Source organism: Nycticebus coucang, chromosome 7, assembly GCF_027406575.1.
Source record: "Nycticebus coucang isolate mNycCou1 chromosome 7, mNycCou1.pri, whole genome shotgun sequence".
Taxonomy (NCBI): Eukaryota; Metazoa; Chordata; class Mammalia; order Primates; family Lorisidae; genus Nycticebus; species Nycticebus coucang.
This window is the reverse complement of record NC_069786.1, coordinates 53090900-53104998: the sequence shown is the minus strand read 5'-3', so window position 1 is coordinate 53104998 and position 14099 is coordinate 53090900. Positions and strand designations below refer to the sequence as shown.

General features: G+C 37.1%; 1 protein-coding gene and 1 non-coding gene across 3 annotated transcripts in view; one reads left to right on the top strand and one right to left on the bottom strand.

Moving 5' to 3' along the window:
- The window catches only part of ACVR1C (activin A receptor type 1C), a 95968-nt gene that overhangs the window by 68630 nt on the left and 13239 nt on the right, over positions 1-14099 (top strand). Inside the window, exons 4-7 of one of the 2 annotated variants that reach the window (XM_053597724.1) lie at positions 4462-4692; positions 7290-7457; positions 8679-8835; positions 11005-11129. In XM_053597724.1, the coding sequence (XP_053453699.1) occupies positions 4462-4692; positions 7290-7457; positions 8679-8835; positions 11005-11129 (681 nt within the window). The remainder of the gene's footprint in view (positions 1-4461; positions 4693-7289; positions 7458-8678; positions 8836-11004; positions 11130-14099) is intronic. The other variant, XM_053597725.1, reaches the window with a different exon arrangement.
- Positions 573-677, bottom strand: LOC128591011 (U6 spliceosomal RNA). Its single transcript, XR_008381463.1, has one exon. It is a non-coding gene; the product is annotated as a U6 spliceosomal RNA (small nuclear RNA).

Genomic DNA, 14099 nt, shown 5'->3' with positions numbered 1-14099 from the left:
ATAAATAAATTTTTGACAAAAAAGAGCCCCAAATTATGAACTTCATTGTGCAGAGTTCTTGATGGGCTACACGGTAAGGTCTGGCATAGAAACTTCTTTTAGGAATTGATACAGAGAAAAATTGTCATGGCTTAAAGAATTAAGTCTTCTCAATCGCTGTTTCCAGTGTTAGATGTTCAGACTCTACTCTTCACGTTCCATCAGAATTTATTTCTGAAGGAAGAAAGCAGTTTCTCTCCTCTCCTCCTTCCCTTCCCTCATGATGGTTAGTAATAATCATTGTTGCTATCTTGGTAAAGTTTTACAGACTCAAAATAGCTAGGGGTATCATATTGAAGGTGTTGCTCTGGGGAAAAGATGCTAGTTTCCCAAAGTCATGTTCTTTGAGCTCTTTTGCTTGTGGTTATGCAGGTCTTTAGAATCTCTGGGCACTCTGGGGAAGTGTGGGTGAATTAATAGGGAGCTGACCTGAAATTAAATCAAGAGTATGTTCTTTTGTTTTTAATTTCAGAGTAATACGTGGGTACAAATTAGGTTACATTGTTTGCATTTGTTAGGTAAAGTCCAAGTAGAGAAATACAGAACACTTTACAAATTTGAGTGTCTTTCTTGCTCAGGGGCCGTGCTAATCTCTGTATTAGTCCAATTTTTAGCATATATGCCACTGAAGAAAGCACCAAGAGTTATGCTCTTAATGCACAGAAACAGAATAAAAAGAGCAGCACAGCATTCCTTTGCTGGCTTTAGCTGCTGAATGTTGTAGAATTCTCCTCCTCTTTAATGGAACTCCAGAACCCTTGGTGAAGCAATTCAAAGTATCAGGTATCTACGTATCTATCTATTCAAATAAGCCTTTTTTATAGCACAAAGTATTTGAAGATTTTCTTAGAGGGGAGGAGGGGCTTCAGGTGATAGCCAATTATCATTGACCAAAGTCTAAATTTTTACACCATCACTATATAAATTAAGTGGCATGTTTTCCAAAGGAGACATGCTGAAAAGAAAATCTCCACCTCCAAAGTTTATAAAACTGGAATCCAAATTAAATTGGCAAGAAGACTGACATTCTTTCTTTAAAAGTAAAACTTGTTAGGATTCAATACTCTTTCTTTGAATATTACATTTGGAGGCCCACTGTGTTCTAATTTCTTGCATACTGGCAACATTCTAGGCACAGTGCTCTCTGATTTACGCTATTTCTTGAAAACTTACATGATTTCATGATAAAGATTAGGCAGTGAAATAACCATTTACTTAATTCTCACCAATACATCTCAGTTCATCTGAAGATGTTAGGTAGAAATACATGTATATTTTGGAGGTACTCTTTAAATATATTTAAGATGACCAAGGATTTTCCTTTCAAATAAAAGTAACACAGATTTAAAGACTGGAGATTGGATATTTAGTTTAAGAAAGTAATCATAAACCAGAACATAAAATCATAAATTATTGTTAAGTTTTGTGGTGTTTGTCGTGCATCTTAAAACCTAAGTCTAGATTTATCTATTTCTGGACTCTCTCCTTTTTCATATTATTCTAAGAACTGTCATTAAAAAAAGCAGTAAATATACCTAAGCACAGATGATTTAAAGATCAATTTGAAAGAGTATTAAGCATTTTTTTCCGTCAAAGTCAGTTGCATGGGTTTGTCTATAACCCTTGGCTTTGGATAACCAGAGAACGAGTCTATATGTAGCAAGACCTCAGTCACAAAAATTTCCTAGGGAGGGAATTGGGCAGTTCTGCTTCCCTCTGCTTTTAATTGGCCAGTGACCTTTTTTTTTTTGAGACAGAGTCGCATTATATTGCTATGTTGCGACTTTGTTGTTGGTAGAGTGCTGTGTTGTCACAGCTCACAGTGATCTCCAAACTCTTGGGCTTAAGTGATTCTCTTGCCTCAGCCCCCCTGAGTAGCTAGGACTACAGGTGCCTGCCACATCACCTGTCTATTTTTTTTTTGCCTGCCAGTCTCAGTGTATGTGGCCAGCTGTGCTAAGGCATTTCCATCTGATGTTGAGAAACAAAAATTGTGGAGCTTGTTCTTGATCTGGTCGGGGCAAATTTCAAAGACTTATACTACCTGCAAGAGAGGAAAATGGACCAATGTTTTCTTGGACTATCTTGAGAGTGGACTGTGTCTCCGGTGGCTTCCAGGAGCCTGGGTAGATTGCTGCTTTCCTTTGATGAAATAACAATTGTGACTGATAGTGACATTACTAAAAGGTGCCTTTTCATAAGACAGGGATCAGCTTCTACACTTCCTGGTGAAAAGATTAAAATGAACTCCATCCTACATAAAGAGGCAAAGGCCGTGTATCTCAAAATGAAATTGCTTAGGCATGTAAGGGAACAGTCAGTTTCATTTTGGTGCTTGTTTCAAAGATACTGAAGCAACTTACATAGAGTTTTACTGTCTCAACTTATTGCTGTATTGACCCCCTTACATGTTGCTGTCTTTGTCCTGATTTGTGCCTTTGTTTGTGCTCTTGATCAGTTGAAATTGGCTTATCTAATTCTCTATCCTTTTGTTGTTGTGTTGGTGGTGCTGGTTATTATTGGTAATGTAAGATCATGGGGTAGCAAAAAGGGAGAGTCTGAGACTGAAATCTGGCTTGTTAGTATAACTAACAAGTTATACTAATTATATATATATACTTGTTAATATAACTCTTCGTTGTGGTCATATAGTAAAATTGGCTGTCGCCTTATAATTTGCTGCTATAAGTCTTCCCTATAGAGGAGAACTACAATCATTCATTGAATGCTGAGAGAGCAAGAGTTTGAAGATCAGTGTTTTAGTTCTAAGTCTCCCTCTTACTAGCAGCATAACCCTGGGTAAGTCTTGGATTACCAAGGGGCCCCAGTTCTCCCATCTCTGAAATGATGGAGTTGAACCAGATGATTTCAAAAGAACTTTCTGGCTCAGGGACTTTGTGACTAATTTTTGGAACCCTTAACAGCAAATTTATAGTCTGTGCTTATTTAGCAATAGTGGGTGGTTCTCACGAACATGAGAACATCTGAATAAACACTGGGTCGTTTTAGGAGCAGGGGCCAAAGCCTTCGCGAGCTGCATGCAGGGTTGCTGCTCTGAAGGTTTCCCAGCCATCTGAGTACAAGAACTAAACATGACTTTCCAGAATAAATTTATACTGCAACCGTGTAAATTATTTTTCCTCTGACATAAAATACAAGTTTCCACATGAAATACTCATTGTGGAAATTAAGAAAATGTAGGGCATTAGGAAGAAGAATATCACAACTCATCCCAATTCCACCAAATAGAAATAACCATCATAGCATTTAGCATATTTCCTTTTTTAGTGTTTTTTTCCTGTGCATATTTTAATAGCCAGGCACACTTATTTATATGGATAAAATTTACTATGCCATTTTCATTTAACATTATAGCAAAAGATGTCATTAAGAAATACCTCTTTATAAGTATCAACATTGTCCTTATTGGCTTTAATTAATCCATCCTAAGAAACATAATATTAACCATTACTTAACATGTAATACACCAGATACTACACTAGATGCTTAAATGCCTATTGATTCTCTTATCATCTCTACGAGATGGGTAATATTTACTAGCCCCAGTTCTTTAGAAGAGGAAGTGGAAGCTCAGAAAAGATAACTTGCCCATGGTTGCTTGGTGGTGCAGCTCAAATTTGAACCCAGGTCTTTCTTAACTGGGTCCTCTTTATAATATCTGTATTATATTTCACAATTTTTCTCTTACCTGATACTTTTCCTTATTTTTTCCTATACATAAAAATAATAATGCATTCAACATTTTGACATAAACTTTCCTACATTTTAATTAAATCTTCAGGATAGAATTCTTGTAGTGGACTTAACTGATTCAAAGAACATAAGTATTATACATACACTCAGAATATATTTTTACTGAAAGTTTTTTGTCCCATAGAAAATATTAAATGGATATTGTATTTTGTTTTTAGTGTAACATCATTACCTCTTTTGATCATTGAAATTTGACTCTTCATGCTTTCTAATTTTTAACTTGGTTTTAAAAAAATTCACAAAGAATTCTTTTGCTTTCCCAGCTGTCCCAGGAGCCATACATTTTATTTTAAAGGCTAACAATTTTTTTTTCTTTCACTCTGTGTATTTAGTAACTTGACTGGCTTTGATGGGCAAATGAAGATTTGCAGCAATTCTTAGAAATTAGATAGTGCAGCAGCAGGTTCAAAAAATTTTTACTTGTGAATATACGGAGAAATTCATATTAATAATTTAAAGTATTTTTGAGCATGCTTTGATATTAAAGTGATATTAAAGTTTTATAGAATGATGCTTACTTCTTCACAGTCAATAAAATTATTAAAGTGCTTAAATGTTTTGCTTTCTTAGGTAAAAATAGCCACCATCATGGCAGTTTTCTCTCTGGCACTTGTTTTTAACCATCAATTCCGTCTCTTCTTTGGTTAGGTCTGCCTCTGTTGGTTCAAAGAACAATTGCGAGAACGATTGTACTTCAGGAAATAGTAGGGAAAGGTAGATTTGGTGAGGTGTGGCATGGAAGATGGTGTGGGGAAGATGTGGCTGTGAAAATATTCTCCTCCAGAGACGAGCGATCATGGTTTCGAGAGGCAGAAATTTATCAGACGGTCATGCTGCGACATGAAAACATCCTGGGTTTCATTGCTGCTGATAACAAAGGTATTTCCAACCTAACTGGGTTCAGCAAGTAAAAGTAGTTTCTATTATAAGCTGAGAATAAATAAATCCATTTCTTTGTTTTAATGAAATCTACTTAAAAGTCGAATTTCTTTATTGAGGAAAGAATTTTTTCCTCTTTTCCTTAGATAAATGTACATAGCCATACAATGAAGTAGGGCAAATGAGTGATAGGAAAGCAGGACGTCCCTGCAGTCAGGTCAGGATGAAAAATGTGTGTTGAGTGGGTGGTGCAGGAACTAACCAATCAGAAGAGAAGCTCCTGCGGGGCCAGAGTTCTGCAGAGCCCTGCCTTGCAAGGTCTTCACGCCAGTTACTGCTGCGTCTTTTGAGGGCAGGGACATTCGGAGGTCTGGAGCAAAGGAGTGTCACTGGGGGGGAGTCCTGAATAGCAGTTATTTACCAACCAGGACAGAAAAATGTCAATATTTTAATAACTGGTACAGAGAATCAGCAAATACTAGCCGAATGTTCACCTTTGCTAGAACTACATTTTTTTCTTCTTTATAAAAGGCTTCATCCTCAGGACTCAAGTTTTTTTATGAATAGTAGCTCTTTAGATTGTGTCAGAATGGTGGCAAGCAAGACACCTTTAGTGCGATTTTCTATTAATGTTACTTTAAACGTGATTTATATCTTGATGTGTAACATAAACAGTGCCAAACAGTGTCATTTTTGAAATTTCATAGAGCAAGACAGAGAATCCACTTTTTTGTATTTAAAATAAGTATTCATAAAATGTTAGCAATGCTTGTATAATCAGAGGCTAGATATAAAGTTTATGGATCACCTATGGTCTCTTTCTTCTTTTTTACAAAGCGTTTATTCTTTAACTATTCTTTATTGCCCCTAACAAAGGGAACAGGAAACAAAAGGCAGAAAAACTTGATCTGGTCAGTTTTTAAATTTTAACGCTATGTCAAAGTTATGAACACTAGCTCAAAATAAGTTAAAACAGGTTATCGGGGGATGTCAAGGATCCATCATTGCCTGTGATAATTAAAAACCTTATGGTTATTTTAATCTAATATAAACTTAATTATAAAAGTATTTATTATTATTTAGATGGAAAAAGAGGGCCTTAGCATTGATTGCACATTTTGGCCGTAATTATGTTTGTTGGTGCTTTGCTGTTTTGATTTGCCAAAGAGAAACTGAGTTAATGCAAAATGAGCTAAAGCAAAAAGTTTTCTCCAAATTCAAAACTACATATATTTTAAAACTATAGCCAGGCTATTGAGAATGAGACATTTTTCATTCAGCTGTTGAGAACAGTTTTCTTTTGCTCCTAATCTTGAGCTGAACTACCTGCTGGTTAGATTAATTAGTAATGCTGTCAAAGCAGTAATGACTACATGGATCATCTTGATGGGACGGGTTTAATCATGGTGTTTATTCAGCAATATGTGCAAGAGAGATTATCCTGGGTTTTCTCCTCTTCAGTGTAACTGCTCTACCTCTGCTGTATCTTTACTCATCAGCTGTTTATTTGCATGATTCCAATGCAGACATTCTAACATCACTTTCATCTTCAGGAATTTGTTTCTCTTTTGCAACATTTATAGCTTTAAGCATTGATGTGGGAGGGCAAGGACAGCCACTGATGTCAGTCAGGGAGAGAGGTGTGAGGAAGGTCAGTTTTATGTGTGGTCAGCTTATTAATGAACTTTATCATGTTATGTTGACTTTTGCATTCCTAAAACATTTTATCACTACCTGGATTTGGAAATTAAATATTTGGATAACAAAGAGGTTCTCAGCAAATATTCAGTCAAGATGCTTGCCCCGAGTGTCAGAACTAGTGAGGACCACCAGGGTTACTGCAGACATTTCATTCTGGAAGTTAAAGCTAATTCAAGGGTATCAAATACTGTGTACCTAGAGAAGTTTTAGGCTAATTTCTCTTCTGCTAAAAGTCTTTTATAAGCTGGATCAGCTTTGGCTAAATTAGGTAAATTATTTGAAAATGTCTACCACAGGGGTGGGGAACTTTGGCCTTGGGGCCACATGTGGCCTCTGGATGCTTGAGTGTGGCCTTTGGACTGAATTCAAATTTGACAGAACAAATCCTGTTTGGCTCTTACCATATGCTTTTGAGGAAAATCAACTTCATATTTTGAAGGATGAATAACATGAACTGTTTTAGACTGTCAGCTTTTTGATAGTAATAATATGTTCTGTAGATTTGTTGTATTTACGATCTTTATTGGTACAATCTTTCTTAAAAGTTTGGAGTTCTTTACAACCCAACACTGGGGACCTCAGTGCATTTCTTAGGAGTATCTTTTGTAATGTGGTATAGCGACGGAGGGAATAAGAAAGGTGCTGTTCATCATTAGAATCTGTGGTCTCACAACTTCCTATTTCTGTGGTGGGTACGTGTAATAGGTTCTAATATGCCAACATCTTTAGGAATTCGAGACTGTTTCCTTTTTTAACTTGAGTGTAAGCCTTTCCACTGAAATAATTAACTTTGCTTTGCTAACAATACAGATTAACTTTAAACTGACATTTGTTAAAAGCTTTTGGCTTCTTTCTCAATGCATGTTTACGATAATAAAATTATGTTCTCTTATTAGATAATGGAACTTGGACTCAACTTTGGCTTGTATCTGAATATCATGAACAGGGCTCCTTATATGACTATTTGAATAGAAATATAGTGACAGTGGCTGGAATGATCAAACTGGCACTTTCAATAGCTAGCGGTCTAGCTCACCTTCATATGGAGATTGTTGGTACACAAGGTATATATATTCTTTTAATGTGTTTTCTCTTTGAATATGAGACTAGAAACAGTGGTATTTAACTAAACAGTAGTGTTTAGTTTGTATTTTAGTTTATTACAAATAATTAGTTAATGTAAAGAAACACTATGGACTTTATAAAGCCAAAGGTTTTGGCATTAGATAGCCAATTCTCATCTATATACTCACCATTTTGTATATCATGCATATAATATTTAAAAAATTCATTTTCTGATTGTTTTATCTCAATATATACACTAGGAGATCTTACTCCGGTGGCAAATGGTCTATATTCAAAGAATACAAATAATTTCAATGTTTACCTATGATAATTACAAAATAATCAAAAAGGATAATTTTGAAAAAAATTGTGTATCATTTATTTGCAGGGCAAATAATATCCACTGCCTTTTCTATTAATTGTGTTAATATAGAATTGGCTTCGAAAGTCATTAGTGGGTGGTGGGTTGTCAAATTTGGACTCATGATATTTTTACATTCTTAAAATTATTGAAGACCCCCACATTTTTGTGTACCTGGAATATATTTACGACTACTTACCGTATTAAAAGTTAAAATTGAGAAATTTAAAAAATATTTATTAGTTTACTTCAAAAAATCAGTTAAATGTTAACGCAGACAACATAGCTTTAAAATATTATGTTTTTTTTAAATAGAAAACTTATCTAGTGAAAATAGTCGTTTTGTTTTACATTGGTATTAATCTCTTCAATGTATGGTTTAATGCCTGGATTTTCACACTTTTTCTTCAGTTTGTTTCTGTATGTTGTTTCTGTTTAAGTATGGGAAGAAAAAGTGGCATCAGAGAGATATATAGCTGGAAAAGTCCCAGAGATATTCTGGCCATATTTCAGAACTGGACGTCTAGGGTAGTAGATGTTTTGAGACTTGTTTTGTAAGAGAGTATTTGCCATGTTCTTATATGGACATGGCAACACTAATTTTTTCTGCATGTATTAAAAATATTTATTGATGGGTACCAAATGTCACCTCGTGTTTTAAGTATTAGAGGCACGTGATGAACAAGACAGGGACACTGCCCTCCTTCAGCTTTATAGTTTGGTTAAGAGAACAGATGATTAAATGTGCACATGAATAAACAAGACATTAGATAGTGGTACAAGCTATGAAGGAAACAAATTAGCTCTTTTTGATCTTCAGCAAAGAACAAAATGAATATAATCTTCTTATGTTTCATAGGGAAACCTGCTATTGCTCATCGAGATATAAAATCAAAGAATATTTTAGTGAAAAAATGTGAAACTTGTGCTATAGCAGATTTGGGGTTGGCTGTGAAGCACGATTCAATACTGAACACTATTGACATACCTCAGAATCCTAAAGTAGGAACGAAGAGGTAAGAAGACTTATTTTGGTAGCAAACAAAGACTTATAAGATTCCCCAATAAACATGAATGCCTGTTATATGGTGGAAGGGTTGATCTGGACCAAATAGGAAATTATTGGGCCCTAGAAAGCTAGATGTCTTCTTCAGGGCCCTGAGGACTCAGTGGGCACAATGGTTATAAAGCAAGAGTTACTGCCCAGCCAGGTTCATCTGCCCACTGCCCAAGAGAAAGCCAATATCCAGAGTCAGCAGAGTTTACAGCAGAAAAAGAATTTTTTCTGTATAGTGCTATGCAGAAAGATGGGAGAAATTCTTCAAGTCTGCCTCTCCTTCCAGAACTGGGGAGACAGGATTTTTAAAGACAGTTTGGAGAGAGAATTAGGCGATCAGGGTTTGCTAATCGGCTGTTTTAGGGTAGAACCATCAGTCCCTTGATATGGATTGCTGTCTGGATGGGTCAGTTACTGGAATGCAGGACCTTGGGTGGGAGTCCAAGAACAGTTGACTTCGTTACTAGGTCTAGGTGGGTCCATCACTGAAATGCGGGACCCAGAAGACATCTCAAAAACTAACCCTAAGTTCCAAACAGGTGATGTTCTATATGGAGAAACTTAAGAAACGTTATAACCACTAACCATGCATGACTCCAGGGTAAAGAAGCAAACAGAAGGAACCTTGTTTATTACCAAGCAACTGAGGTGACAGTGGCTGATTATTATTGTTTTAGCTAAATTCAGAATTTTGGGGCCCTTACTCTAGCATTAGCTTTGTACCCCTTCATTTGTAAGGAAGGTTTCACAGATACAGAATCAATATACTAGAATAGATCACTAACTACACTTATGTGCTATTATATTATTTTAATATTTGAAGATACTATATAACAATTTATGTATTATTGATAGGTGTACTTGCCCTTCAGTCTCCTACATTGACATGTGTAAAGATAATATGTTTGGATATAATTCCCACTTTCAAGGAACAAGCAGGGCATACCACACACGTCAGGATGGGCCTGTTAGTAATGGGGTTTCTGGTGTTTTTCCTGTTATGGCCATCCTGTGGCCACGTGGCCAGCCTACTTCTAATTCCTTTTATTTGCATTTATTGCCTATGTTACTTTAGTATAATTTCAGGGTTCTTAACCTTGAAATCAGAAACAGCCAAAATATGTCCCTGGGGTTGTTAAAGACCCTTGAGAGTAGAGAATTTCTAAGGTGACAGAGCCGGCCTCCAAGCCGTATTTGAGATACTGGGACCTGTGTCTGGGAATCCTTGGCTTGGCTCCCTAGGAGATCTTTTTTTTTTTTTTTGCTGGGGCTAGGTTTGAACCCACCACCTCTGGCATATGGGACCGGCGCCCTACTCCTTGAGCCACAGGTGCCGCCCACCCTAGGAGATCTTAATGAGGCCACAGGACACCTCAGGGCAGTTTATTCAGACTGGGCAGCTGGTAGGGGAACTTTTCTTCTTCCCCATAAAAAAAAAAGCCTAAGGTGCTCCTCTGCTTATCTGAGTGTCTCTGCATCAAGGACCTTCAAGGAAGGTTCAGATGCTGGATTGCTTAAGAGGATTTACCACTTTCCAAAAGTTTGGGAGGATATTGCATCCTCATTTCAATTCTAGGAAATCTCCAGAATCTCCCCATGACAGCTAGGCTTAGTCAGATTCCATGGACTATAGGTTTCTTTTAATTGGTTCCATTCAAATAAGGCTATAATTTTCATGGAGCCAGTGTATAATAGGGTTGTTCATGCAGAGAAATTATTTGTGGAATACTGTTGAGCACTGCAGGAGGCTTGGGCCCACCACCAGGAATGAAACACAGTCCACCCTCAGGGAGCTTTCCATGCCACACACTATTGGTGGAAATTGAGTTCCTTCTCTCTTTACTGAGCGCTTTGGTCCCTGCATTTCCCCCCAACTTGTACTTTGCAAGAACTGAGCTCCTGGCACACCTGCTCTAACAATGAGTCCAAGTTCTGTTTAAAATGTCTTTTAATTATTTGAATCAATAACCCCATTATTTAATTTTATTCTGTTATAGTGCCTTAGATTTACCTTTACAATCGATATAAGCTATCTTCACTTATATTTTATATCAGGATTATTAAGGTTGTATTTTACTGAACTGCTATAAAGTCATACACAGAACCTGACATGTACCTGTTTTTGAAGGTATATGGCTCCTGAAATACTTGATGACACAATGAATGTGAGTATCTTTGACTCCTTTAAACGAGCAGACATCTACTCTGTTGGTCTGGTTTACTGGGAAATAGCCCGCAGATGTTCAGTTGGAGGTAAGATTTTGGAAATATTCTTTGTGTCTGTCTTTCCATCTTAAATCATTTCTAAATACTTGAGAGAACATCTTTTGGTGATATTTTTCTAGTGGGTAAAAGTGGGGACATCCTGCATGAATGGAGATTTTATATTATGACTACTGCTTAGATGGGCGGTGACAGCTCTTCTGATAATTCTAATTTCCATAATGATATTTTGTGAAGCACTTGAAAATTCTCTTACTTGAGTTTGTAAGGAGTTAGCTATGTTGATGGAAAAGAAGCCATACTCTGTAAAACAATTTAAAGAGGTTTATTCTGAGCCAAATTTGAGTACCGGTGACCTGGAGCCATCCCAAAGAAGCCTTGAGCAAGTGGAAATGTTCCTGGCTGAAGAGGGTCCGGCCACCTGTCACTGTCAGTCAATATGCAGAGACAGGGATAGGGCCACCACACTTTATGTCATCAGAAGGCCAGAGATTCTGGAGAAAAAGGAGAATGGCCTCACCAAGACTGTTCTGTTCTTCCATTTCCAAAATCACAGTGTTATACATAAAAGTTCAAAGTAAAAATCATGTTGATCTTTTTCTTATACAACAATAATTGGCATAACCCATGTCCCATAATAAACAATAATCAGCATAACCCATTACCCAAAACAATATTCCAATTCAAATGTTAATCTCCTAAATCAATTGCCCTAAACTACTAAAAATATATACTTTTAGGTTAAAGCTGAATTTACAAAACAGTGAGAATGGGAGACCTGAGGTGGAGGTCAGGTAGGGCCTACACCAGCCAGGCCAGCTGTGTCATCTCAGCCCTAGCCTGAATGACTCCATCTTGTTCTCACCACATGTGCTTTCCGAGAGTTTAGTGGACAGAGGGTTAGGCAATCAGGGCCTGTTAATTGGCTGGTTTGGGGCGGAATCAGCAGTCCTTTGGTAAGGGCTGCTGTCTGGGTGCGTCAGCTGATCCACGGGATGTGGTAGATAGCTCAAACACTAGCCCTAGGTTCCAAACGGGTGATGTTCTTTATGTAGAAAAGTTAAAAATCTTTACAGCTGCCTTCTGTGCCCTCTAGAGTAGCAATTATGAACAAGCAAAGAGACAGTGATAACTATTATTAAACAAGCAAGGGGGCAGTGGCTGATTATTATCATTATTTTAGCTAGGCCTGTTCCTTCACAGAGCTTTGGGGGCCCTGGCTCTTCTTTTTACCTTGTACCCCTTTATTATTTGGGAGGGTGGTTTTAGTGGGGGCGGGGGTTACAGTTTGGTTTTGTACATTATAGGGAGACAGGAATTATAGGTAAAGTCATTAAATCAATATGTGGAAAACATACATTGGTTTGGCCCTAAAAGATGGGACATCTGGAAGGGGGTGGTGATTACAGGTTATTGGTGAGTTTAAAGATTCTTTAGCTGACAACCGACTGAAAGAGTTGGGTTTTATCTAAAAAACAGTGAAAAGGAATTCTTGAGTTAAGATAAAGGGTCTGTTAATAAGAGACAAAGTTCTGGACATATGCCCAGACTCACAACTTTACGTTTATTCTGTATATTGAGGACCCACTGTTTTGTCTTATGTAACTTTAGTCCCGTTAACGAGTCACAGGGACAACTCTAGGAAGGTTGTGGGGGCATGTTGAGGCATGTCTGATCTCCTTTCTCATGGCCAGCAACTCAATTTTAGGGATCCCCTTGGCCAATAGGGGATTCAGTCAGTTGGTTGCTGGGGGAGCCTTAAGATTATATTTGAGTTCACAGCAGGTATTCATACTTTATATCCCAAAGAAGTTAAATGACTTTCAAAGCCACAGGACTTGAAGTCTTCTGTTTCTTAGGCTTTTCTTGGTCTTTTCTTTCCTATGATATGAATGAGGGAGGATAAAGAGGTGGAGGAAGGTGATCAAGACAAACTTCCTATCTCTCCTACTCTCAGAAGTTTAGAACTTAATAATGAGAGGAAGAATTGGGAAGGTGAAACCCTACAAATGCAGTCTGATGAAACTGCTTTATCAGCAGTGAAAAAGTTAAATGCAAGTAGAAACTTGTTCAGAGTTTTCACCTTTAAGCAAGAGAAAGTTAGAACTAAGCCTTGGTTTAGCAACTCCTTTACTGTTAGACTTTAAGCAAGTTACTTATTTGTGTTTTCCTCATCTGTAAAGTGAATGTAATAATAAAACTGACCCCTTGGGCTTTGAAGATTTAATGAATTAATCCTTAGGAAGCTTTTAGTATAGAGCCTGCTCTTAGCAAACATTTAATTAAAGAGCTGTCATTATTAAACACTAATAATATTAAAATTTTCTATATTAAAAAGTTTGCATTTTGGGTGGTGCCCATAGCTCAGGGGTAGGGCGCTGGCCACATACACTGAGTCTGGCAGGTTTGAACCCAGCCTGAACCTGCTAAAACAACAATGACAACTGCCAAAAAAAAAAAAAAAAAAAAATAGCCGGGCCTTGTGGTGGATGTCTGTAGTCTCAGCTACTTGGGAGGCTGAGGCAAGAGAATCACTTAAGCCCAAGAGTTTGAGGTTCCTGTGAGCTGTGACGCCATGGCACTCTACCCAGGGCAACACCTTGAGACTCTGTCTCAAAAGAAAAAAAAAAAAGTTTGCATTTTGTATTAATGTTATTTTGTATTATATTATGCTTTTTTTTTTTTAACTTGAAAATTCTGTGAAAAGTTTGTAAGGTTAATATTATGTTTGAATGAGAAAATATACTTTTTTATTTACATATGATATAGAAAACTTTCAGGAACTGAAAGTATTCATAGAAACAATAGAACCGGAATGTACACCAGAGCCCCTGAACCTGGATTTGCATTCAGATCTGCCACTAACTAGCCACGTGTTCTTGAGCAAATTCAAATCACTCTGTGGTTCAATTTCCTTCTCTGTAAAATGGAAATAATATGGTACCTTCTTTATTCACTGGTTTTGAGAGATAAATTACTTAAAATTTGAGCTTAAGACAA